Genomic DNA, 27,912 nt, shown 5'->3' with positions numbered 1-27,912 from the left:
GTGGTGACTAGAACTGAACATAATGTCCTGCTTCAGTTGAGGGGCAAGTAGCTGACACCCAAATAACTGTCAGAGCCTCTCAGTCATCAATTACTTAGGTGCTACTCAATGATGAATCCGTAAAAAAACACCAGAAGTAGTTTCACTTCATGTACCAATTCGTCATGAAGAGATAGTTGTGACAGGAAGAAAGAGACCTCTGCTGCATTTAGCGATAATAGCTAACTGATGATACTTTATGAATCAAAAACAGAGACCCAGGAAGTTTCACCAGGAGGTCATTTGATCAATAAGGACAGGTTAAAATCCATTTTGCTTTCCCAATGACAAACCCTATCTCATTCCCTGCTCTTCTCCACATAAACATGATCTCAGTCTCTTCCCCAAACTCCACCCTGCGAAAAACCCTTCCTCACCCTCAGATTAACTCTGCCTCATTCTCTCCTCCTCTGCAATAAAACCCCACCTTGCCCCCAGATAAATATCATGTCACCTGCGAGCCCAATCAAGATAAGTCAAGATCCACCTGAAATACTGATCATCTAAAGTCCTATAATTTTTTATATCCTCTGAATCCTTCACCTAGATTCAATAATAGAACATAGAACATAGAACAGTACAGCACAGAACAGGCCCTTCAGCCCACAATGTTGTGCCGACCATTGATCCTCATGGATGCACCCTCAAATTTCTGTGACCATATACATGTCCAGCAGTCTCTTAAATGACCCCAATGACCTTGCTTCCACAACTGCTGCTGGCAACGCATTCCATGCTCTCACAACTCTCTGCGTAAAGAACCTGCCTCTGACATCCCCTCTATACTTTCCACCAACCAGCTTAAAACTATGACCCCTCGTGCTAGCCATTTCTGCCCTGGGAAATAGTCTCTGGCTATCGACTCTATCTATGCCTCTCATTATCTTGTATACCTCAATTAGGTCCCCTCTCCTCCTCCTTTTCTCCAATGAAAAGAGACCGAGCTCAGTCAACCTCTCTTCATAAGATAAGCCCTCCAGTCCAGGCAGCATCCTGGTAAACCTCCTCTGAACCCTCTCCAAAGCATCCACATCTTTCCTATAATAGGGCGCCCAGAACTGGACGCAGTATTCCAAGTGCGGTCTAACCAAAGTTTTATAGAGCTGCAACAAGATCTCACGACTCTTAAACTCAATCCCCCTGTTAATGAAAGCCAAAACACCATATGCTTTCTTAACAACCCTGTCCACTTGGGTGGCCATTTTAAGGGATCTATGTATCTGCACACCAAGATCCCTCTGTTCCTCCACGCTGCCAAGAATCCTATCCTTAATCCTGTACTCAGCTTTCAAATTCGACCTTCCAAAATGCATCACCTCGCATTTATCCAGGTTGAACTCCATCTGCCACCTCTCAGCCCATCTCTGCATCCTGTCAATGTCCCGCTGCAGCCTACAACAGCCCTCTACACTGTCAACGACACCTCCGACCTTTGTGTCGTCTGGAAACTTGCTGACCCATCCTTCAATTCCCTCGTCCAAGTCATTAATAAAAATTACAAACAGTAGAGGCCCAAGGACAGAGCCCTGTGGAACCCCACTCACCACTGACTTCCAGGCAGAATATTTTCCTTCTACTACCACACGCTGTCTTCTGTTGGCCAGCCAATTCTGTATCCAAGCAGCTAAGTTCCCCTGTATCCCATTCCTCCTGACCTTCTGAATGAACCTTCCATGGGGAACCTTATCAAATGCCTTACTGAAGTCCATATACACCACATCCACAGCTCGACCCTCATCAACCTTACTAGTCACATCCTCAAAAAACTCGATAAGGTTTGTAAGGCATGACCTACCCCTCACAAAGCCGTGTTGACTGTATTTGATCAAGCCATGCTCTTCCAGATGGTCATAAATCCTATCCCTCAGAATCCATTCTAACACCTTGCAGACGACAGACGTGAGACTTACCGGTCTATAATTGCCGGGGATTTCCCTATTTCCTTTCTTGAAGAGAGGAATTACATTTGCCTCTCTCCAGTCCTCAGGTACGACTCCAGTGGAGAGCGAGGATGCAAAGATCTTCGCAAGTGGCGAAGCAATTGCATTTCTCGCTTCCCAAAGCAGCCGAGGACAAATCTGATCCGGGCCTGGCGACTTGTCAATCTTAATGTTTGACAAAATTTTCAGTACATCAGCTTCCTCTATCTCTATCCATTCCAGCATGCACACCTGCTCTTCAAAGGTTTCATTCACTACACAGTTCGATTCTTTCGTAAAGACAGAAGCAAAAAACTCATTTAGGGCTTCCCCTACCTCCTCAGGCTCCACACACAAGTTCCCTATGCTATCCCTGATCGGCCCTACTCTTTCTTTGACCATTCTCTTATTCCTCACGTAAGTGTAAAATGCCTTTGTGTTTTCCCGGATTCCTTCTGCCAAGCCTTTCTCGTGCCCCCTCCTGGCTCTCCTCAGACCATTTTTGAGCTCCTTCCTTGCCTGCATGTAATCCTCTCTAGCTGAACGTGACCCTAGCTTCCTCCACCTTATGTAAGCTACCTTCTTCCTTTTCACTAGAAGCTCCACCGCTCTCGTCATCCAAGGTTCCTTTATCTTACCCCTTCTTGCCTGTCTCAGAGGGACATATTTACTCATCACTCCCAACAACTGTTCCTTAAACCATCTCCACATGTCTATAGTTCCCTTACCATGGAACAACTGCTCCCAGTCCATGCTTCCTAACTCGTGTCTAATCGCATCATAGTTTCCTCTTCCCCAATTAAATATCCTCCCATTCTGCCTAATCCTCTCCTTCTCCATAGCTATGTAGAATGAGAGAGTGTTATGGTCACTATCACCAAAATGCTCTCCCACCACAAGATCTGATACCTGCCCCGGCTCGTTTCCGAGCACCAAGTCTAGAATGGCCTCTCCCCTCGTCGGCCTGTCAACGTACTGCGTTAGGAAACCCTCCTGAACACACCTTACAAAAACAGCTCCATTCAAATCTTCTGCTCGAAGGAGGTTCCAATCAATATTAGGAAAGTTAAAGTCACCCATTACAACAACCCTACTGCGTCCACACTTTTCCAAAATCTGTCGACCTATGCTTTCTACAATCTCCCTGCTGCTATTGGGGGGCCTGTAGTAAACCCCTAACGAGGTGACTACTCCCTTGCTGTTCCTAATTTCCACCCATACTGACTCAGTAGGCAGATCTTCCTCGACAATGGAAGCTTCTGTAGCTGTGATACTCTCTCTGATTAGTAGTGCTACACCCCCTCCTCTTTTTCCCCCCTCCCTATTCTTTTTAAATGTTCTAAACCCTGGAACATCCAGCAACCATTCCTGCCCCTGAGAAACCCATGTCTCTGTTATGGCCACAACATCATAGCACCAGGTACTGATCCATGCTCTAAGTTCATCACTTTTATTCCTGATACTCCTTGCATTAAAGCAAACACACTTTAACCGATCCCTTGGTTCCTTCCCAGGAAAATCCTTCCCACTAGCTGGTCTACCTCTTGCTACTGCCTCACCTGCATCAACGCTCACCTCTGGTATACAGCTCAGGTTCCCACCCCCCTGCCATACTAGTTTAAACCCTCTCGAACTACTCGAGCAAACCTTCCACCCAGGACATTGGTCCCCTTCCAGTTCAGATGCAACCCGTCCTTCTTGTACAGGTCCCACCTTCCCCAGAAGGCATCCCAATTATCAACATATCTGAAGCCCTCCCTCCTACACCAGCTGCGTAGCCACGTGTTTTCCGAGCACCAAGTCTAGAATGGCCTCTCCCCTCGTCGGCCTGTCAACGTACTGCGTTAGGAAACCCTCCTGAACACACCTACGTAGCCACGTAAAAAGTAATAAACAGAAAATAACTGCCAACATCAATTCGAGTCAGTTCTCAATGCTTCATTTATGGCCATTGTTACCAGAAACTCTAATCTTTGAGAAAAATTTCTGTGTACTGTACACAATCAAAAGCCTTCACAATTCAGGGCAGACAATATCTAGTTTCTCTTATCTTGCTGACTTCTTTCAAAACTGCCATCAAGTTATTCATACCAATCACTGTGTTAAACAGATTGATTAGTTTTTGTACTTTTGATCTATTAGTCCTATTAGTCGGGTAAGGGCCAATATAACCTTTAACTACGTCAACACCAAAGCAGTTCCCACTATCAAAGTTTCATCAGCCGCTTGCAAACCAGAAAACAAAAACAATAATTTATTTCCTCATACTCACTAAAATCATTTGGAAACTGCTTTGAATTGAAGAATCCAAACTGCGAGTATCCAATTTATTCTTTTTCATCCCACCGACCTTGAGTTCTTGAATAAATCTGTAAATAATGTAGGGTAGTGGAAATAGTTGTGCACATATATAGATATAAAATAACTACAATTACTATCAAACTCAACATTACAAACTCAACGAAGACTGAAGTGAATTCACTATAAAAGGCCATACAGATCATTAAAGTATCATGATTGGAAAATAATCAAAAAGGTTGACTGGTATGCCATCCTGCATAATCACGAGAACAAGAATCCAGGTGAATCCATGCTTCAGCTAGACCACATTAGCAGTTCCAGAACAGTTCTGGATATCAAATCTTCAGAAAGGTATACTACACTTAGTGGGAGCACAGTATAGATTCATGAGAATAGTAAAGATCTAAGTTACAGTCAGAAAATATGAACAGAAAGATAGTTTTGCCTGTTCTGTTCTATTTCCACTTGCTGGGGAATCTAGGCTAAGGAACAGAGTCTTAAAAATTACACCTAAACCCTCAAAAAATTTGAAACAATTTCCAGTGCACAGATTTTTAATGAATGCCAATGACTAACCTGCAAACTGCAACTGGTGCTTAAATCATGTGATAATTTCAAAGTTCAGGTTTGGCAATGCTTGCTGGTTGAAGGTATCAAAGGATGGGGAGAAAGGTGAATATGTGGAGTGAGTTTTCAGATCGCCCAGGATTGCACTGAATGACACAACAGGCTGAGAGCTGAATTGCCTCCTCCCATTCATTTGATCCTTTGAATGCCTTGACAGTAGTAGATTGGCCAACTTTAAGTACATTTAAGTCGTCATTGGGCAAGCATATGGATGTACATGGAATAGTGTAGGTTAGATGGGCTTCAGATCGGTGTGACAGGTCGGCACAACATTGAGGGCCGAAGGGCCTGTACTGTGCTGAAATGTTCTATGTTCTATATGTTCTATGCCTTCCTTGAACCAGGAAAAATATGCTGAAACAGAGTGCAGAAGAAAAAACTAAAAATGAAAATAAAACAAAGGGAACATGAGAAAATATTACCAAGTACCATAGATGGAAGGCTTTCAAAAAAAAATCAAAAACTAAATATATGGTCAAATGGGAAGGCACGAATGATTAAAGATTAAATAAAATATCTTCTTATGGAGACAGCAGACCTGGTTGGGATCCACTTTGCATCCACCTACCTAGAATAGCATCAAAGTTGTAACGAAATAGAAAGTGACAGGAATTTAAGGAAAGACAGATAAAAAGGAGGTACTTTAAAGTTGGCAGCTCTCAAAATAGAAAAAAAACACAAAGTTTAGAAGGAATGGCCCTTGGTGGGAGCGGCCAGGTAGCTAAGTGTGGCAAGGAAAGAGAGAATGAGAAATAACAAGAAAATCCAAATCGTACTCTCAAAGGACGTAACAGACATAACAGCATTAAATCATGGACAATAATTTAGAATTGACAGCCAAATTCATCTTCCCCCTACCCTCAAGGTTCAAAAGGATAACCGTAGCTCATACCTCATGTTGCAGCTGAAATGAGACAAGCAGCAAACCTAGAGCTTTCTAGATGCATCATGACTCAATAGGCATTCAATAACCAAATATCCATAAAGCTGAACAGAGCACACAGATGACTGAAAACATCAAACCAAATATGCAAGTGATGGCATTTTAATCCTATGGATACATCTTTCCAAAAATATGTCACCTAAATCTCCACGCTTTCATGCTTAGCCACTCAATAATGGCAGTTTGTTTGAATGCCGGTGCACAACTCACACTATGCACCAAGTAATAGATGATGCAGCAGTACAGACATTTTACACCCCACACACAGACTCACACCGAAAGGTGCAGCTTCACAGATTATACACTGCATGCACGAGCACATACACAAAGGATGGTGCAGTGTTACAGACATTACATGCCACACACACACTGGAATAGGAATTAGTATAAACAATACGGCACACACACTGTATGGTGCAATGGTACTGGCATTATACACCATACACATTGACTGTACTACACCATCCAATGTGCCACACACTGGATGGTGAAGTGGTATAAACGATATGCCACACACACTGGAATGAAGTGATACAGACAATAAGCCACACATACTGGACGGTGAAGTGGTACAGACAATAAGCTACGTATACTCTGGAAGGTGCAGTGGTACTGACAATACAACACATGCACAGTGGATGGTGCAATGGATTGAAACATATTTCACTATGCATCGTCACTTCAGTCCGAACATCGTAGATGCAAGATTCATTCCATCTAAGTAGATATTCCATGTCAGCATGAAAATACTCTAATCACTTTAATGACAATTTGCTTTACATGAAAGCCTACAGCGCAAGTAAATCTGTTCAAATGGACTTTGAAAGCCTTAGAATAGTTCACAAAACAGTTAAAAAAGTTAGCAACAATTAAAACACATCAATCAGTTATTATCTAATTTTCACGTGTAGCACCTTTTTCTGCACAAAACAGCACTGTCTGCTTAAATTTTAATATCAACCTCTCTAGTTTCTGTATTTTGTTTGGTAGATATGTGATAACTGGAATGGCTAGAATCTTCAAGAAGGTGGCATACTGCCTGTCTTCTTGAATTTAATGTCTTGCTGAGCCATTCTGCTCTGTGAAGGGTCAGCCTTCTTGTGTGGTGGACTAGAAACAGCCCAGTCAAAGTACCATTGGAATTTTTACAACAATCCACTATGATTTGAATTAAAAAGGAACTCAAATTTAAAATGAATTCAGATTTCCAAGTTGTAATAGCAGTATGTGAACGGACATCCTCTATGTAACATGTCCAGTCACAAGCTACCACACTCCTTCTAAAGTTCCAGATACCTGATGGTGCACAAGTCCTTTTTGACGCACCCAGAATGAAATTATCCACCAATATGAGAGGATCAAGGTTCCTAAATACTAAGAAACTAACAGTTTACCAGTAGCAAGCCAAGCACAGTGAGGAAACAGGCTGGAAAAAGGAGAACATCTGAGCAAACATTCAGAAAGATTAAAGAGGGCAATTCACAACAACATCAATTTACTTTCCCATGGTGCAGTCACTCAATTGACCAGAACAAAAAATAAAGCACATTTATTCAAATTTACACACAGGAATTAGGAGATCTAGGCCATTCTGCCTTTCAAGCCTATTCTCAATTTGAAAAGATCATACCTTATCTCATTGTGGCCCCACTGTCTATCTGCTTTGATCTTTGACTCCATTGTGAATAAAAATTTAACTTAACTCTGCCTTAACAATATTCAGTAAATATGCCTCCACAGCTCACAGACATTATCCTCAGATTGGAAAAATACCTCCTCAGCTGAATAGTAAACGAGAGGCACTATTTCAGAACTGTGATCCCTAATTTTATTCTCTCTGTCTCTTTAAAAGGGAAACATCCTTTCAACATTTATCTTGTCAAGGCTCCTCAGGATTTTACATAGATTCAGCAAAATCATCTCTCATTCTTCCAAACTCCAGTGGATACAAATCAAATCTGTTTGACTGTTTCACATAAGTAAGCCGTTTCAACCCAGGAATCAGTCAACTGAACCTTCTCTAAACTGCTTCTATGCAATTGTGTCCTCTCTTAAATAAGGAGACCGAACTGTACTCTTCATGTGGATAAACGTGAGATGCTGCATTTTGGTACAACAAACAAGGGCAGGGCTTAAACAATTATTAGTAGGGCCTTGGACAGAATTACAGAACAGAGGGACCTAGGTGTTCAGGTCCATAATTCTTTGAAGTTTGCGCCACATACGGACTGTTTGGTTAAAAAGTTATTTGGCATGCTTGCCTTCATTGCTCAGTCTTTCAGTATTGGAGTTGGGAAGTCATGGTGAGATTGTATAGGACAATGATGAGCCCTCTTCTGGAATACCGGTGTCCAGTTCTGATCACCCAGTTATAGGAAGGATACTACAGATTAACCAAAATGTTGCTGGGTATTGAGGATCTGAGTTATAAAGAAATCCTGGACAGGTTGGGACTTTTTTCTAATGGAGCATAGGAGGTTGAGAGGCAACCTTACAGAAGTTTATAAAATAATGAGGGATATAGAACATAGAACATAGAACAGTACAGCACAGAACAGGCACTTCAGCCCACAACATTGTGCCGACCATTGATCCTCATGTATGCACCCTCAAATTTCTGTGACCATATACATGTCCAGCAGTCTCTTAAATGACCCCAATGACCTTGCTTCCACAACTGCTGCTGGCAACGCATTCCATGCTCTCACAACTCTCTGCGTAAAGAACCTGCCTCTGACATCCCCTCTATACTTTCCACCAACCAGCTTAAAACTATGACCCCTCGTGCTAGCCATTTCTGCCCTGGGAAATAGTCTCTGGCTATCAACTCTATCTATGCCTCTCATTATCTTGTATACCTCAATTAGGTCCCCTCTCCTCCTCCTTTTCTCCAATGAAAACAGACCGAGCTCAGTCAACCTCTCTTCATAAGATAAGCCCTCCAGTCCAGGCAGCATCCTGGTAAACCTCCTCTGAACCCTCTCCAAAGCGTCCACATCTTCCCTATAATAGGGCGCCCAGAACTGGACGCAGTATTCCAAGTGCGGTCTAACCAAAGTTTTATAGAGCTGCAACAAGATCTCACGACTCTTAAACTCAATCCCCCTGTTAATGAAAGCCAATATAGATAGAGTTAATGACAATTGTCTTTGCCTACGATGGGGGATTTCAAAACAAGGGGGCAATTTTTAAGATGCGAGGAGAAAGATTTAAAGAAGACATGTGGAGCAAAGTTTTTACACAGAGGGTGGCTTGTGTGGAATGAACTTCTTGAGGAAGGTGTACAATACAATGTCTAAAAGAACATGAACAGAAAAGATTTGGAGTAATATGGGCCAGAAGCAGGCAGTTGGGACTAGCTTAGTTTGGGATTATGTTCAGCATGGTCTGGTTGGACCAAAAGGGTCTGTTTCTGTGCTGTATGATTCTATGTGTTCTCACCAATAGCTTGTATAATCATAGCAAAAAAAACTTACCTATTTTTAACATTCCATTCCTGTTGCAATAAACACCAACATTCTAATTGCTTTTTTAATCACTTACTGTACTCACATTTGTGCTACACCAGGACAACCAGATCCGTCTGTACCTTCGCAACCTCACACACACACACTCTTACATAGAAGCTAGGAAAATATACGGGGGAGGAAGGAGTTGAAGTGTTAAATGAGGAAGAAGGGTGGAGCTCTCGAATGGAGCATTAAAATCTGGTCTGGGTCTACTGGGTTGAACAGTCAGTTTCTATGCCATTGTATTTATGCAGGTGAAATGATGTTTAGAAAAGCTGGTGTTATTTGCGGATACTACTTACGACCTTGATACAGTAAAATCAAGGGATGGGATATTTTTGGATTTTCAGGAGGCCTTTAAGGAGGCCCCAAGCAGCAAGTCAATAAATAAAACTAGAACAAATGGAATTTGAGACTTGGTTAACAGTCGGAAAACAGAATAGGAATAAACAGATTGCTCTCAGTATGGTAATGTTACCACCGGGAGATCACAAACATCAGTGTCAGGGCTGTAACTGTTCACTAAATTATTAGATGTGAAGGCCAAATGTAATAATTCCAAATTTGCTGATGATACCAAACTGGGTGGAACTCTAATTTCAAAGGAGGGTGCAAGGAGACTTCATGAGGTCTTGAGCATGCTAAGTGAGTCAGCAAGAACTCAGCAGATGGAATATAATGGGAATAAGTGTGAAGTTATCAGCTTTGGTCTGAATATTTCTTAGATTAGAGGCTGCATGTTCAACAGGACCTGGATGCCACTATCTATGAAATTACTTTAAGGTAGCAAGCAAGTTCAACAAGGAATTAGGCAGACAAATGATATATTGGCCATTACACAAAGGAGATTTGAGTTTAGGAGTAACTTGTCTTGCTACAATCATGAAGAGTATTGGGGGTACCATATTTGGTGAAGTGTGTACAGTTTTTGTCTTGTTACCTAAGGAAGGATATACTTGCCATAAGAGTTTTTTTAAAAATTCATTCATTCAGGGGATTCAGGAGAATTTAAAGTTTACAAAAAATCCTATTGGACTTGAAACATTAATTCTATTTCACTCTCAACAGATGCTGCCAGATCTGCTGAATCTCTCCAGCATTTTGTTTTTATTTCGGGTTACATCCGGGTGTGATTCCCCTCTTGAGTAGGGGATACAATTATGGCAATGTCAGTGAATGCCAAAGGGTAATGGCTACATTCTCACAGGTTGGAGATGGCCTGGCATTTGAGAAGTTTAAACGTTACTTGCCACATCACACAATCATTGGTGAACATTCCCAGTTTTGACCTTCTGATGAGGGAAGGTCATTGATGATGCAGCTGAAGATGGTTTGGCCTAACCCACTACCTGAAGAACTCCAGCAGAGATGATTTGGAGATGCGGTGGCTGACCTTGAACAACTAGAACCATCTTCCCATGCACCAACTATGACTCCAGCAAAGAAGTTTTTGCAATTCCCCTTGACTTCAGTTTTGCAAAGGCCCTACGGTTTTGGAGTAGATCTGTAGCTTGGGTTGTGGTTGTTGAGGTTGGTTGACTCGCCGAGCTGGTTTATTGTTCCGCAGACTTTTCGGTATCGTGTTTGATAACATCCTCAGTGCAGCCTCTGATGAAGCATCAATGTGTGTTCCGCGCCTGGTTTTTAAACTCTGGGATCTGTTCCGATGGATTGCCTCACTTCTGGGTTTCCTCCGTAGTGGAATGTATATGAGGTCGAGTTCAATGTGTTTATTAATAGCATGCTTCATGGAGTGCCATGCTTCCAGGCAGTCTCGTGCTTATCTCTGCCTAGCCTGTCCTATGATCTTGGTGTTGTCCCGGTCGAAGTGGTGGCTCTCCTCGTCCAAGTGGATTGAGATGAGTGAGTATTGGTCATGTCTTTTTGTCACCAGCTGGTGTTCATGTACTCTTGTTGTTAGTTTCCTTCCTGTTTGTCTGATGTAGTGTTTCTCACAGTCTCTGCAGGGGATCTTTAGATGACATTGGTCCTGTCCATGCAGGGAGTGGGTCTTTAGTTCGGGTTGTGAGCACGTGTCGTAGGGTTGATGTGGGCTTGTGTGCCACTCTGATGCCTAGCAGTCATAAGAGTCTTGTAGCAAGTTCTCATGTGTTTCTGATGTAGGATAGTGTGATGAGTGTGTCAGTTGTGTAGAATCTTTCTGATGGCTGTTCCTGTAGGCATCTCCTGACCCAGTTCTTTGGATATCCATTATCCTTGAACACTTGGAAGAGGAGGTCCCGTTTTGCTACAGTTGTTCAAATATAGCCTGGATGTCAAACCAGTTATCTCACTTCTGGAATTCAGCACTTTTGGTCATGTTTGTACCAAGGTTATAATGGGGTCAGGATCGAGTGGCCTTGGCAAAATCCAAGAGTCACTGAACAGGCTAAGTAAGTGCTGTTCGGTAGCACTGTCGGTGGCCACTTTACGAGCTTACCTATTATCTAGGAAAGACTATTTGAGCAGCTGAAGGGCAGTAATTGGTCAGGCTGGATTTGTTGTGCTGCGTACAGGATGTAACTAGGCATTAATCGGGTCAATGCCAATGTTGTAATTGGACTGGAACAGCCTGGCTTAGGGGCACAACAAGTTCTGGAGCACACATTTCGGTATCATTGCTATAATGTTGACAAGACCTGAAGCCTTTGTACTATCCAGTACCTCTACTTGTTCTTTGATTCACGAGTGAATCTAATTGGCTGAAGCCTGGCATCTGAAATTGAGGTCTTTGGAAAAGACTGCAACAGAGGTTTGCCAGATGATTCCCCAGCAAGGGGGATTGTGTTATGAAGAGAATTGGAAAAAATAGGTCTGTATTCCTTCGAGTCTTGTAGAATGAGAAGTGACCTCACAAATGTGCAAAATTCTTGCAGGAAGGACACAAGATTTTCCCTGACTGGTTGACCTAAAATTGAGGGATACAATCTTAGAAGTAAGGGCCATTTACTGAGGTGAAGAGAAATTTCTTCATTCAGAGGGTGGTGAATCTTTGAAATTCTTTACCCCAGAGGGCTGTGGAATCTCAATCACTGAGCAGTTTAAGATAGGAATTGATAAATTTATGAAGGCTAATAAAAGCAAAAGGACATTGAGGTAGCACAGGAAAGTGACATTGATTTAAATGATCATAATAATTGAGTTGTGCAGCAGATTTAATGCTATGTAAATTGCTTAAGTAATATAATCTACTTACCGTGAACATGCTGCCGGTTTCATTAATCCGGAATCTCTTTTCTGTAGTAACCTGGTGAGATTCAGTCCCATTCTAACCACTGGCTGCTTTCAAAACACAAAACATTAGGAATGCAGTGATCAAAGACAGTTACCCGTGGCTTCATTAAAAGGCTGACACCGGTTAATTGACAAAAGCAGCACGTCCCTGAGCCTGCACAGAAGATGATACTGTCAATGGGGAATACAAAACTCAACTGAACTCGGAAATAAAATGTGGAGTAGGGATTCAGCCATCTGGCCCTCAGGTTACTCCACTAGTCAATCAGACCATTGCAGATTGCTACCTCAGCCTCACCTTCCTGCACGCTTCCGCCATATCCCTTCAAATCTACCAGGCTAGTCTAACAAGGCTTAGCAAGTGAGCATCTACACAGCTCAGAGGTACAGGATTGGAAAAATTCACTACCTTGAGAGTGAAGGAAATTTTCCACATCTCAGTCGTAAATGTTCATTAATTTGTTCTGACATCAAGACCCATGTTCTAAACTCTCCAGCGAGGGGAACCATCCTCTCAAAATTAATCTGTAAGGCTCTTTGTGATAGCATTTTGTGATTCATTTAGAACAGGTCTCATCCTAAACTCCACAGAATACAGACCTGATCCACTCAATTGCTCCTCCTCAAACAATCCCTCATTCCATGAAGCATTCACTGAACTCCCTCACACACAGCACTAAATCTTATTAGGCAAGGAGATCAAAACGATACATAGCATTCCGGAAGCTATCTCACCATGGTCCCGTATGAAAATGTAAAGCTTCTTCACTTGTCCTCTGATCCCTTTGCAATAAAAGCTAAAGTTCCTTTCGTCATGGAGACCTACAGTACAGAAAAAGGCCAATCAGCCCACTACATCTGTGCCAGTCAAAAGCATGCACCTAGCTATTCTAAGCCCATTTTCCAGCACTTGGCCCATAGCCTTATATACCTTGGCATTGCAATACACATCTAAAAACTTAAACGTTATGACGGTTTCTACCTCTACCACTTCTACAGTTATTGAGTTTCAGATTCCCACCACCTGCTGCATCAAAAAGGATTTTCCTCACATCTCCTCTAAACCTTTGGCCTCCTACCTTATATCTATACCCCGGTCATTGATTCCTACATCAAGGGGAAATGTTCCTCCCATGTACCCCATCTATGCCCCTCATAATTTTGTACATCTCAATCATATCCCCTCTCAGTTTCCTCAGCTCCAAGGAAAACAATCCCAGACTATCCGAAAGAACTGCAGATGCTGTAAATCAGGAACAAAAACAAAAGTTGCTGGAAAAGCTCAGCAGGTCTGGCAGATTCTGTGAAGGAGAAAACTGAGTTAACGTTTCGAGTCCAGTGCCCCTTCCTCAGTTCTCTGGGCCCAAAATGTCAACTCTGTTTTTGAGTTTTAAAAGAAGAATCACAGATATACGTGGGAAGGGAGAAAAAAAATTGAGTTGAGGTAGAAAAAGATGAGAATCATTGGGCAGGTGCAGACAGCAATGATGGGTCTGTCCACGCAGTGCTGTTTTCATATTTTAGAAGGAGATAGAAGTGGGCCACATGGGCATGAAGGTGGGATTGGGATTAGGGGGATGTGCGGTGTTGGGGGCGGAGGTGTAATCAGACGAAATGAAACTAGTGATAGTTATGCAAACAATGGTCTGGTATTGAATGGTGGGGTCAGGTCCGGTGTGTGATAGGAGGAAAAATCTGAGATATGGTGTTCAGCCTCCACAATGTAGAGATCAGCAGACCTTTAGTTTCAAAGCATTTTTAAAATCCTTTTACAAATTTGTTAAAAAGTGAGATACAGAGACAGAATAAGGCAAATAAAGCTATAAGATTCCATTGTTATGAACAAATAGCCATAAAGCTTGCCAGGCCACATTACAACAGTAATATAATTTTCAATGCCTGCATGACTTATTTCTAAGGCCTGGAGGTAACATGTAGTTTATTTGGGCAATCGACAGTGCTCAAACATGCAATGCACATTAAATATTAAATAATATTAAAGCAGATCCCACAGATTTCTGAATGACTCTCCCACTGTTGATGGCACGGGTCATCAAATTTCACTAAAATTTCACTTTAATTGATCCAACTTTGAACCTCCCTCTCACAAGCAGCTCTGTCATGGCCAATTGTGATTCTAGGCGATCATCCTCCTTTCCTGGAGCTTCTCAGTACTCATTCATAAGCAAAATTCCAGGCCTCAATGTCTAACTTCACACAGTCAGTTCTTTCCCTGAGCTCGACTCCTACTTTGATCAACGAGGAAGCACTGGTAATTGGAGGGACCATGGGTGTCTGTACACAAATGAAAAAGCTCACATGTGGGCACTGCAAGAGAGAGACCTTAGATAGGAAAAAATTACTGCAGATGATTGAATCTGTGCTGGATGTTAGTGGACATGTTCACTAGGCATTTAAAGTAGTGGGACAGATAGATAAAGAGGTTGAGAATGCAAATGAAATACTTGCCTTTATTTGCTAAAACATAGAATTTAAGTACAGGGAAGTTATGCTGGAACTGAATAAAATGTTGGTTAGGCAACAGCTACACTATTGTGTGTAATTCTGGAATCCACAATAAAGGAGGAATGTCAAAGCATTACACGAGGTATAGAGGAGATTTACTAGGATGTTGCCTGGACTGGAGAGTTTCAGTTATAAAGAGAGATTGGATAGATAGGGAACAAAAACAAAGTTGCTGGAAAAGCTCATCAGTTTTAAATTTCCAGTTTGCAGATCCATCTGCTTCCACTTCACTATTTTCATATTCATGTCCCATCAGGATGGTCTCAAGGGTGTCTGCTTCTTCCTGAAAAACATGGTCTAAGCTGTCTGGATCCCCCACCATCATCCTCCTCCTCCACCTTGCTGAGCTCATCCTCACTTTAACCAACTTCTCCTTTAACTCCATGTAGAGCTAGAGAAACACAGGAGGCCAGGCAGCATCAGAGGAGTAGGGAAGTCCTGGCCTGAAATGATAACTTTCCTGCTCCTCTGATGCTGCCTGGCCTGCTGTATTCCTCCAGCTCCACAGTGAGTAATGGATGTGAGTTTGCTCGCTGAGCTGGAAGGTTAGTTTTCAGACGTTTCGTCACCATTCTAGGTAACATCAACGGTGAACCTCCAACAAAGTGCTGGTGTTATGTCCCGCTTTCTATTTATCTGGTTAGGTTTCCTTGGGTTGGTGATGTCATTTCCTGTTCTTTTTCTCAGGGGATAGTAGATTGGCTCCAAATCAATGTGTTTGTTGATGGAGTTCCGGTTGGAAAGCCATGCTTCTAGGAATTCTCATGCGTGTCTCTGTTTGGCTTGTCCTAGGATGGATGTGTTGTCCCAATCAAAGTGGTGTCCTTCCTCATCTGTATGTAAGGATACGAGTGATAGTACTGATGATGTTACCTAGAATGGTGACGAAACGTCTGAAAACTAACCTTCCAGCTCAGCGAGCAAACTCACATCCAGAACCTCAACCTGAGCTACAAATCTTCTCAAAACTCGCTGACAGTGAGTAATCTCTGACTCCAGCATCAGCAGTTCCTACTATTTCTTAAGTCCTCCCAGCTTCTTCACATCAAACTGAAATTCTTCAGATCACACTGCTGAGAGTTTTTTATAGGCCTCCGCAAAGTACCAGGGATGTGGAGGAGAGGATTGGCAAAATGATTCTGGGCAGGAGTTAAAGGAACAGGGTGGTCATTATGGGAGACTTTAACTTCCCCAACATTTATAGCATTTCCAGTCACTCTAGTACGTCGGATGGATCAGTTTTTGCCCAATGTGTGCGGGAAGGATTCTTGACACAGTATGTCAAAGGGCCGACAAGAGGGGAGGCCACACTAGATCTGGTGCTTAGTAATGAACCAGGCCAGATGAAAGATTTAGTGGTAGATGAGCACTTTGGAGAGAGTGATCATAACTCGGTTACGTTTAGTTTAGCGATTGAAAGGGATAGGAACATGCCACAGGGCAAGAGTTACAGCTGGGAGAAGGGCAATTATAATGCGATTAGGCAAGACTTAGGAGGCATAGAATGGAATAGCAAAATGCAGGGGATGGGGACAGTTGAAATGTGGAGCTGGTTTAAGGAACAGATATTGTGCGTCCTTGATAGGTATGTCCCTGTCAGGCAGGGAAGAAGTGATCAGGTAAGGGAACCATGGTTTATGAAAGAAATTGTATCTCTTGTTAAGGGGAAGAGGGAGGCTTGTGATGATGAGACGAGGTGGTTCAAATGAGGCGATGGAGAGTTACAGATTAGCTAGGAAGGATTTAAAGAGAGAGTTAAGAAGAGCAAGATGGGGACATGAGCAGACATTAGCAGGTAGAATAAAAGGAGAACCTAAAGCTTTCTATAGGTAAGTGAGGAATAACAGGATGACTACAGTAGGAATAGGGCCAGTCAAAAACAGAAGTGGGAAGTTGTGTGTGGACCCTGTAGAGATCAGAGAGATGTTAAACGAATATTTCTCATCTGTTTTCACTCAGGAAAAGGAGAATATTGTAGGGGAGAAGACTGAGTTACAGGCTACTAGAATTGAAAGGATTGAGGTTAGTAAGGAGGTGTTATCAATTCTAGAAGGTGTGAAGGTAGATAAATCCCCTGGGCCAGATGGGATTTTTCCGAGGATTCTCTAGGAAGCTAGGGAGACGGTGGAGGAGACTTTGGCCTCATTGTCCTCATTGTCTACAGGTTTAGTACCAGAGTACTGGAGGATTGCAAATGTTGTGCCCTTGTTCAAGGGCAGTAGAGATGACCCAGGTAATTATAGGCCAGCGAGCCTTACGTCTGTTGTAGGAAAAGTTTTGGAAAGGATTATAAGAGATAGGATTTATAATCATCTAGCAAGCAACAATTTGATTGGAGATAGTCAACATGGATTCGTCAAGGGCAGGTCGTGTCTCACAAACCTTCCCAAAAAACGCAATGAGGTGACCAAGCATGTGGATGAGGGTAGGGCAGTTGACGTGGTGTACATGGACTTCAGTAAAGCCTTTGATAAGGTTCCACATGGTAGGCTATTGGAGAAAATACAAAGGCATGGGATTGAGGGAGATTTAGCAGTTGGGATTAGAAACTGGCTTTCTGTCAGAAGGCAACGAGTGGTGGCTGATGGAAAAAATTCAGCCTGGAATCTGGTTACTAGTGGTGTGCCTCAAGGATCTGTTTTGGGACCACTGCTGTTTGTCATTTTTGTAAATGACAAAGACGCAGGCATAGGTGTATGGGTTGGTAAGTTTGCAGATGACACTAAAGTCAGTGGAGTGGTGGACAGTGTGGAAGAATGTTGCAGGTTGCAGGGAGACGTGGATAAACTTCAGAATTGGGCTGAAAGGTGGCAAATGGAGTTCAATGCAGATAAATGTGAGGTGATTCACTTTGGGAAGAATAATAGGAAGGCAGAATACTGGGTCAATGGAAAGATTCTTGGTAGTGTGGATGTACAGAGGGATCTTGGTGTCCATGTACATAAATCCCTGCAAGTTGCCACCCAGGTTAATAATGCTGTTAAGAAGGCTGGTGCGACCTCATTTGGAATATTGCATGCAGTTCTGGTCACCCCATTACAGGAAGGTTGTGGAAGCATTGGAAAAGGTGCAGAGAAGATTTACCAGGATGTTGCCTGGTCTGGAGTAAAGGCCTTATGAAGAAAGTCTGAGGGACTTGGGTCTGTTCTCATTGGAGAGAAGGAAAGCTAAGGGGATTTAATAGAGACATACAAGATGAATAGATAGGGTGGACAGTGACAGTCTTTTTCCGAGATGATGACGTCAACTTGTACAAGGGGGCACATTATTCCAGCCCCCACTCACAACATTTTTGTTCTGAAAAGTCAATGATATCTTCCAGAATTGGAAAAGTCTATGAATTTCACTTCCAATTTACACGCCGCACTCACCTTCACCTGGTCCTTCTCAGACTCCTCCCTTTCCTTCCTCAACGTCTATTTCCATTTCCAGGGGTAGGCTGGCTACCAATATTCACCACGAACCCACTGCTGCCCACTGTTAACTTGGCTATCCATCCTCACTTCCTGCTTCCTGTAAAGACTCCATTCCCTTCGCTTCCATTGCATCTGTTCTGATGATTCCAAGTTCTACAAAGGGACCTCCAAAACGTCCACCTTCTTCCTCAACTGAGGATTCCCCGCTACTGTGGTTGACAGGGCCCTCAATCACCTCCCATATTTCAGCCCTAACGCCCTCTCACCCCTCCCAGAGTGATTGGGTCCCTGTCATCCTCACCTACTCTCCTGTCAGCATTCACATCTACAGGTTTGCGAACTGCCATTTCCACCATCTCCAGCAGGATATCACCACCATCACCACACATATTTTCCTCCCCTCTCTTGTCAGCTTTCTGCAGGGACTGTTCGATCTAAGATACCCTGATTCACTCCTCCACTCCCAACATACTCACACAGCACCTTCCCATGCAGTCACAGAAGGTAACAACAGCCCATTTATTTCCTCTCTCCTCATTATCCAGCCACACTTTCTAGGTGAAGCAATGATTTAAGTGCACTTCACTCAATCTAGTCTGCTTTATTCACTGCTCCAGCCTTCTGGACACAATATTGAGTCCAATTATTTTAGAGCCTGAACACCTTCTTCCGTGTCATCTCACGGCTGACACCACAAACAACCCCATTGTTAACTACTACAAGTTTATTAGGAGCTAGTCATTCTCTTGGGCTGAATTTAATTTATTCCTTTGCTTCTCTCTTTCTCTGGGCTCCAATTCCAACTATCTTTTAGGCCTTACCCCTCCCTGCCAAACCTGTGTATTTTTTTTTCCGGCAAATTCTGTTTTTGTTAAAAATAAAGATTTTTGGTCCCTAGCCAGATAGTTTAAGTAAATTTGGAAAACTGGGAAACTGGGACTGTAACGAGATAATATCAATCCTGTCATCTAGGTCATTGATACACATTATTAAATAGCTGAGACCCAGCACTGACCCTTGCTGTTACTGCCTGCAGTCCTTAAGATAGAAGATTCTGAGAACTTTCTATCCAAAAATGTTATTACATCCTTACAGATTTCAAACTTTTCATAAAAACAAACTACAGCTCTAATAACCTTAGCTTTAGCATCCGCTTCCAATGTCTCCAATCGTTTTTCTTCCATTTCCATTTTTCTGATTGATTCCCAAGTAAGAGGGTTACAGTTATTATGTCCAGGTAACAGCCTAAAATATCTGTCCTTTTTGCGATCATAGTAAAATCCAGGTAACTCTGGGGGGAGAAAACGAAAAATCCTGATTACTTTAACGCATGAACGGTTTCACTTCGACATCCAAACATGTTGTGTTTTTAAAATTTCCAGACTCTACTGTGGTGAGGCCCTGAAAAGAAAGTTTGTAGGCGTCAATGGGATCATTGAAGAAATGGAAAATTGACAGATATTAATTCAATAAACTCTGTTACAAAGTTTTGCAAATAGAAGCTTTAAGTACAAAAGGAAATTACAGCTATTTTACGAATCACTGATCAACTTGTGGCTAGAAAACACATCCAGTTCTGGACACTACAGTGGAGGAAGATTATTCAGATACTGGCAAGGACACAGTAGATTTATTAGAATGGTACAAGGGTGACGGTTTTGGTTATATGGAGAGCTGGAGAAACTGAGGTACCACTTTGGTGAGTCCAAGTGACTGTCTATATGGAGTAAGTACATTCTCCCTGGGTTTTGCGTGGATGATCCGTTTTCCTCACACTGCTAAATTGCCCATGTTGTCCAGAGATGTGAAGGCTAGGTGGCTTAGCAATGGGAAATGCAGGGATATGGGATAGGGTTGGGAGGAAATGGGTCTAGGTGGCATGCTGTTTGCACAGCTGATGTGGATTCAATGGGCTGAATGGTCTATTTCTGCTCCTTAAAAGCTTAGGCTTGGTTATTGGCCACTGGTCATCCGGGCTTTTCAGCTTCAACCTGTCTGTAGCCGGGAAAAAAACTTGCCGGAGGCGATCGACAATTCCTGCTGCTTTTGAATCTTGTGGGGAACCCCAGCTTCATTTGTGATCAGAGTAGAGAAACAACAGGGGGCATCAAAACAGAAGAAAGACAGCCAGATTGATGAGACAAAATTGTCTTGGATCCATCTGCTTATTCCTACAAACAATCTCTTCCATATTTGATTGCCACATGATTTTTGGGCCTCATATGGCCTTGAACTCAACAGTACATCAAAGTTCCTTGCTGACGCTTCCCTGTTCCACATCATTAAACATTCTCGAGTACATTTATGTGTACATTTCAGCCGTCACTCTTGATTCAAGTCCAACACAACTTTTCAACATCCCTTCACCTTCCCATTCTCCTGCTACTGTCCTAGGCTTGACTCCTTCTTGGACAACCTACAACTTCCCTCTGTGCCTCTCTTGGCAATCCCCTGATAGGTTCATCAAAACATTTGGCTCTGACAAATGATGAGCAGCAACCCATTATTCTCTCATTCCTCTCAGAACTTCTTAAACAAAAATTGCTGGACTTTATTTCATTTTCTTCTTGTCCATTCACCTGACAGGCTGTTAGTGGTTGTCAAGGATGATCTGCCTGTATTGCTTGCAAAACAACGCTTTTCACTGTACTTAGGTTACACGTGGCTACAATAAATCAAATTAAAGAGTGGACATGGAGAAGTTGTTTCCACTAATGGGAGAGACCAGAATCGGAGGGTACAGCCTCAGAGTGAAACGATGATCCTTCAGAACTGAGATGAGGAGGAATTTCTTCAGCAAGAGGGTGGTCAATCTATGGAAATCATTGACATTGAAGGCAATGGATTCCAAGTCAGAGTACATTTAAGACAATGATAGATACATTCTTGATTAGTAAGGGGATCAAGGATTATGGGAAGAAAGAAGAATGGGATGGAGAAACATATCAGCTATGATCGAACGGCAGTGCAAAATCAATGGGCCGAATGGCCTAATTCTGCACCTACATCTTATAGCTTCACATCTTAACAAGAACTTATCTCTCAAGCCTAATCCACCCTCAGCCCAACTGCAAGGTAATTTGCCACCAAATGGAGAGCAGCCATTTAGCCATCTTTGCTCTACCAGTCCCTCGCCCAAGATCACTGGGCTTAATTCCCTCCACGTTTCTTCTTGGCCTACTGCTGAAACATCCATTCCTTTTGTTTCTTTCTGAACGACCGTTCCTAGTTAATCTCACCACCATTGCAGGGGAGGCAATGGCCCAGTGGTATTATAAAACATAGAACATCGAAAAGTACAGCACAGTACAGGCCCTTCGGCCCACTATATTGTGCCATGGAATAATCCTAATCCAAAAATAAAATAACCTAACCTACATTCCCCTCAATTCAGTGCTGTCCATGTGCATGTCCAGCAGTTGCTTAAATGTCACTAATCACTCCGCTTCCACGACTACCACTGGTAAACTATTCCATGCGCTCACAACTCTCTGGGTGAAGAACCTCCCTCTGACGTCTCCTCTATACCTCGTGGATTATGGGAAGAAAGAAGAATGGGATGGAGAAACATATCACCTATGATCTAATGGCAGATCGTGGCAGTCAATCCTGCCCTGGGGAAAAGTCTCTGGCTATTGACTCTATCAATGCCTCTCATTACCTTGTACACCTCAATCAGGTCACCTCTCTTCCTCCTTCTATCCTGAGAGAAAAGTCCGAGCTCAGTCAACTTCTCCTCGTAAGACAAGCCCTCCAGTCCAGGCAACATCCTGGTAAGCCTCCTTTGCACCCTCTGCAAAGCCTCCACATCTTTCCTATAATAGGGTGACCAGAACTGGACACGATATTCCAAGTGTGGTCTCACCAGGGTTTTGTAGAGTTGCAGCATAACCTCGCGGCTCTTAAACTCGATCCCCCTGTTAATGAAAGCCAAAACACCATATGCTTTCTTAACAACCTTATCCACCTGGGTGGTAACTTTGAGGGAGCTATGCACTTGAACACCAAGATCCCGTTGTTCCTCCACACTGCCGAGAATCCTGCCTTTAATCCTATATTCAGCATTTAAGTTCAACCTTCCAAAATGCATCACTTCTCATTTATCCAGGTTGAACTCCATCTGCCATTTCTCAGTCCAGCTCTGCATACTGTCAAATGTCTCGCTGAAGCCTGCAATAGCCCTCGATACTATCAACGGCACCTCCAACCTTTGTGTCATCAGCAAACATACTAACCCACCCCTCAACCTCCTCATCAAAGTCATTTATAAAAATTACAAAGAGCAGAAGCCCAAGAACAGAGCCCTGCGGGACACCACTCAGCACTGACCTCCAGGCAAAATACGTATCATCTACAACCACTCTCTGCCTCCTGTCAGCCAACCAATTCTGAATCCAGACAGCCAAATCACCCTGTATCACACACCTCCTAACTTTATGACTTTATTGCTGGACATTAGTTCACAGACTCATAACGTTCTGAGGACCCAGGTTCAAATCCCACCACGGTGGAGCAATTTGACCACTCTCTCCGTGACTCCCTTGTTGGCTCCACACTGCCCGCCAACCCCACCACACTCAGCACCTTCCCTGCAACTGCAGGAAATGCTACACTTGCCCCCACACCTCCTGCCTCACCCCTATCCCAGGCCCCAAGATGACTTTCCATATTAAGCACAGGTTCATCTGCACATCTGCCAATGTGGTATACTGTATCCATTGTACCCGGTGTGGCTTCCTCTACATTGGGGAAACCAAGCGGAGGCTTGGGGACCGCTTTGCAGAACACCTCCGCTCGGTTCGCAATAAACAACTGCACCTCCCAGTTGCGAACCATTTCAACTCCTCCTCCCATTCTTTAGATGACATGTCCATCATGGGCCTCCTGCAGTGCCACAATGATGCCACCTGAAGGTTGCAGGAACAGCAACTCATATTCCGCTTGGGAACCCTGCAGCCCAGTGGTATCAATGTGGACTTCACCAGCTTCAAAATCTCCCCTTCCCCCACTGCATCCCACAACCAGCCCAGCCTGTCTCTGCCTCCCTAACCTGTTCTTCCTCTCACTCATTCCTTCCTGTCACCCCAAGCCGCACCTCCATTTCCTACCTACTAACCTCATCCCACCTCCTTGACCTGTCCGTCTTCCCTGGACTGACCTATCCCCTCCCTACCTCCCCACCTATACTCTACTCTCCACCTGTCTTCTTTTCTCTCCATCTTCGGTCCGCCTCCCTCTCTCTCCCTATTTATTCCAGAATCCTCACCTCATCCCCCTCTCTGATGAAGGGTCTAGGCCTGAAACGTCAGCTTTTGTGCTCGTGAGATGCAGCTTGGCCTGCTGTGTTCATCCAGCTTCACACTTTATTATCTTGGATTCTCCAGCATCTGCAGTTCCCATTATCTCCAAAAGCTTGTGCTTGCTCAAATAAACTGTGGCTGTTCAAAGAAGTCGGCGAATTTCATTTGTATCAAGTGTGTAGGAACCTCCTTAAAGGGAACACAACAATGTGACTCCAGACCCACAGCAATTTGGTTGATTCTGAACTGTCCTGGACAATTAGGGATGGGCAATAAATGCTGCATAGCCAGAGATGCCTCATCGCGTTAATGAATAAAGGATTACCTTGGAATTCCACAATGACATGGATTCAGCCTCCTCCTGCTTCTTATCCATTTTCTGCTTCTCAGCAAACATCCTAAGTACAGAGTTAGTTTGCAGATGTACATTAATATCAACCAGCTCAGTCCCTCCACTGTTGCTACCATATCAAACTCCCTAACTGACACAGAGTACTGGATGATCAGAATCTTGGGAACTGAGAATATTTTTGATTCTAAACTCCACTTCCTAGCAGCTGGCTTCATTTCACTTCCTGGCAACAGTCCTAGAATGAGCATCTGTTGGAAAAATAATGTTATGTTTAATCCAATTTACAATCACCATGATTGCCTATTTCTCACAATTGTAACAGTGCCCAACTTCCCGCACAAGCTCCCAATCTCTGTTCAGTTTCTGTCGAAGCCTCATTCACGTCTTTATACCAAGAATGAACTCTTCCATAGGACTCTTCATGGTATCCAACATTCTAAACTCTGAAACTTGAGGGCATCCAAAAATCTGCCACCATGACTTAACTCTCAACCTGTACACTGTCATCCATGTTCATTGATCTACAAAGGCTTTCATAGAACATAGAACATAGAACAGTACAGCACAGAACAGGCCCTTCAGCCCACAATGTTGTGCCGACCATTGATCCTCATGTATGCACCCTCAAATTTCTGTGACCATATGCATGTCCAGCAGTCTCTTAAATGTCCCCAATGACCTTGCTTCCACAACTGCTGCTGGCAACGCATTCCATGCTCTCACAACTCTGTGTAAAGAACCCGCCTCTGACATCCCCTCTATACTTTCCTCCAACCAGCTTAAAACTATGACCCCTCGTGTTAGCCTTTTCTGCCCTGGGAAATAGTCTCTGGCTATCAACTCTATCTATGCCTCACATTATCTTGTATACCTCAATTATGTCCCCTCTCCTCCTCCTTTTCTCCAATGAAAAAAGTCCGAGCTCAGTCAACCTCTCTTCATAACATAAGCCCTCCAGTCCAGGCAGCATCCTGGTAAACCTCCTCTGAACCCTCTCCAAAGCATCCACATCTTTCCTATAATAGGGCGACCAGAACTGGACGCAGTATTCCAAGTGCGGTCTAACCAAAGTTTGAGAGAGCTGCAACAAGATCTCACGACTCTTAAACTCAATCCCCCTGCTAATGAAAGCCAAAACACCATATGCTTTCTTAACAACCCAGGCCACTTGGGTGGCCATTTTAAGGGATCTATGTATCTGCACACCAAGATCCCTCTGTTCCTCCACACTGCCAAGAATCCTATCCTTAATCCTGTACTCGGCTTTCAAATTCGACCTTCCAAAATGCATCACCTCGCATTTATCCAGGTTGAACTCCATCGGCCACCTCTCAGCCTATCTCTGCATCCTGTCAATGTCCCGCTGCAGCCTACAACAGCCCTCTATCCTGTCAACGACACCTCCAACCTTCGTGTCATCGGCAAACTTGCTGACCCATCCTTCAATCCCCTCATAATTCCGATCAGCAACATCTTAATTTTAAAATTGTCTTCCTTGTTTCCAAAGCAATCCATGGTCTCACTCCTCTCTATTTCGATCTCCCTCAGTCCCACAAGTTTCCAAGATATCTGGGCCATCTAGGTATGGTCTCTTAAAATTGGAAGTCCAACAGATTCATTTTAAATCACAAGCTTTTGAAGTGCAGCTCCTTCATCAGGTGAAGTAGAGGGAAGAACACAGGCACACAATTTTATTGCAGAGAGTTAATGGTAAGATAATTCCCAGGTAATTAACATAGTCAGAAATACAAATGCTTGCTATTCAGCCTACTGACACCCCATTCACACCATTTGCATTTATCTTTTGATACGCCTAATTATCTGGAATTATCTTACCATTATCCCTCCGCATAAAAATTCTGTGCTTGAGTGCTTCACTCCACTTCACCTGATGAAGGAGCAGCGCTCTGAAAATTTGTGGTTTCAAATAAACCTGCTGGATTACAGCCTGGTATTGTGTGACTTATGACTTTTATGACTTTCAAAATCTCCACATTTTAAAATGGAGGTATTAATCACTCCAACTTTTGCTAGTCATTGTTTCAATTACTAAGGACTGAAACTCTGGAATACCCTCTCTATATTTCATTTCTACCTTTTAGGCAATTCTTAAAATCTTTCACCAAGATGTTTGATCGTCTGGCCAAATGTCTCATGATGTAGTTGACTGCCATATTTTTCATAGAAACAGAAAATAGAAGCAGGACCAGAAGCATTCACGCTTTGAGACTGCTTTACCATTTCAGTTTGTTCACGGTTGATCGTCCAATTCAGTGCCTGGTTCCTGCTTTTTCTCCATACCCTTTGATCGCTTTAGCCCTACGAACTATATCTAACTCTTTCTCGAATGCATTCAATGCTTTGGCCTCAAATGCTTTCTGTGGCAGAAACTTCAAGCTCACTACTCTGAGTGAAGAAGTTTCTTCTCATCTCAATCCTAAAACCCGTATCATTAGACGGACTCCTGGTGCTAGAAACGGACGACGTTGGGAACAGCCTTCCAGCATTAAAGGCCTAATATAGATTTTAAAAGTTACTAAAGCAGAGAAGGAAAGCAGCAAATTCTAAAATCATGAACATTTTCAATAAAGTAAAGTGAGAACAATTGTTTCCAAGGACAAAAAAGGGCAGTAACCAAAGGATTTATGACAACTGTAAAAAGAACCAGGAGACACAAGAGGGTGGGCAAAAGCTGCTGTGCTCAACAGAGGTTGGTGGTAGAAGGCTGTTTTGTGTGACTGGAGCTGGTGTGCAGAAGCTGTTAGGGTACAGGAGGAAATAAATAGATTGGTCAGTCGGCCAATCAGCAGCAGATGGAATTTAATCCTGAAAAATGGTGGCGGCGGGGGGGGGGGGGGGGGGGGGTGGGGGGTGAACAGGTAATATAAATACTTGATACGTGAAGAAAACAGTAAAAGTAGAAATTAAACATTGCTCCCAAAATATTGTACAATTTATACAAAGGGAAGAGGATAACCAGGGAAACAGTAAGGATTATTAGGGATTTCTACGTGAAAATGCACTACATTGGTAGAATGTTAACTATGCATGTCACATCTGACTTTACTTGGGAGAAGGAAGATACAGTACAGAATTCAAGAAATGATCTGTGAAGTTCTTGAGCAGATTGATACAAGAAGTGAGAAGACATTGATGGCTTTGGCAGATTGAAAAAATTGATAAATCCCCAAATCCAGATGAGTTGCATCCCAAGCTGAAAGGTGAAGAAGGAAATGAAGGGGCCTGGACCCAAATCTTTAAATTGTCTGTGGCCACAGGGGAGGTGCTAGAGGGCTAGGGAACAGATAATTGTGTGCCACCCTTTTTATAAAGTGGAGCAGATAGATCAGAGAACTATATCCTGATGAGTTCAACATCAGCTGTAGGTAAACTGCTGGCTAAAAGAGTGAAGGGAGAAAATTATTTTCCACTTAAAAGGCAAGATTTGATCAGGGATAGTCAGCATAGCTTTGCCTGAGTCAAGTCATGCCTCACAAATTTGTGGCATGTTTCAAGGAGGTGACAAGTGTATAGACAAGGGTAGAGCAGCTGACATAGTTTGTTTAAGGTTCTTGTAAAGATTTGTAGCTTGGGTTGCAAAAGAGGTTGTTGGCTAGCTCGCCGAGCTGCCCTGGTTACTGTACAGACGTTTCATTACCTTGCTAGGTAATAGCATCGTGCGGCCTCCGATGAAACGATGTTGCTCTACTCCACTCGGAATTTATATGATTCAGTCTGTTAAGTTG

General features: G+C 43.1%; 1 protein-coding gene across 5 annotated transcripts in view; it reads right to left on the bottom strand.

The window, feature by feature from the left end:
- wdr21 (WD repeat domain 21) overlaps nucleotides 1-27,912 on the bottom strand; it is a 109,806-nt gene that overhangs the window by 58,003 nt on the left and 23,891 nt on the right. For 3 of the 5 annotated variants that reach the window (XM_048537142.2, XM_048537141.2, XM_048537139.2), the window contains exons 4-6: nucleotides 19,651-19,805; nucleotides 12,535-12,620; nucleotides 4,231-4,327 (exon numbers count right to left, since the gene is read on the bottom strand). In XM_048537142.2, the coding sequence (XP_048393099.2) occupies nucleotides 4,231-4,327; nucleotides 12,535-12,620; nucleotides 19,651-19,805 (338 nt within the window). The remainder of the gene's footprint in view (nucleotides 1-4,230; nucleotides 4,328-12,534; nucleotides 12,621-19,650; nucleotides 19,806-27,912) is intronic. The other 2 variants (XM_048537140.2, XM_059649378.1) reach the window with 2 other exon arrangements.

The sequence above is a fragment of the Stegostoma tigrinum genome, chromosome 10 (genome assembly GCF_030684315.1).
Source record: "Stegostoma tigrinum isolate sSteTig4 chromosome 10, sSteTig4.hap1, whole genome shotgun sequence".
NCBI classification, from domain to species: domain Eukaryota; kingdom Metazoa; phylum Chordata; class Chondrichthyes; order Orectolobiformes; family Stegostomatidae; genus Stegostoma; species Stegostoma tigrinum.
The sequence above is the reverse complement of the archived record's forward strand: the minus strand, read 5'-3'. Positions and strand labels throughout refer to the sequence as shown.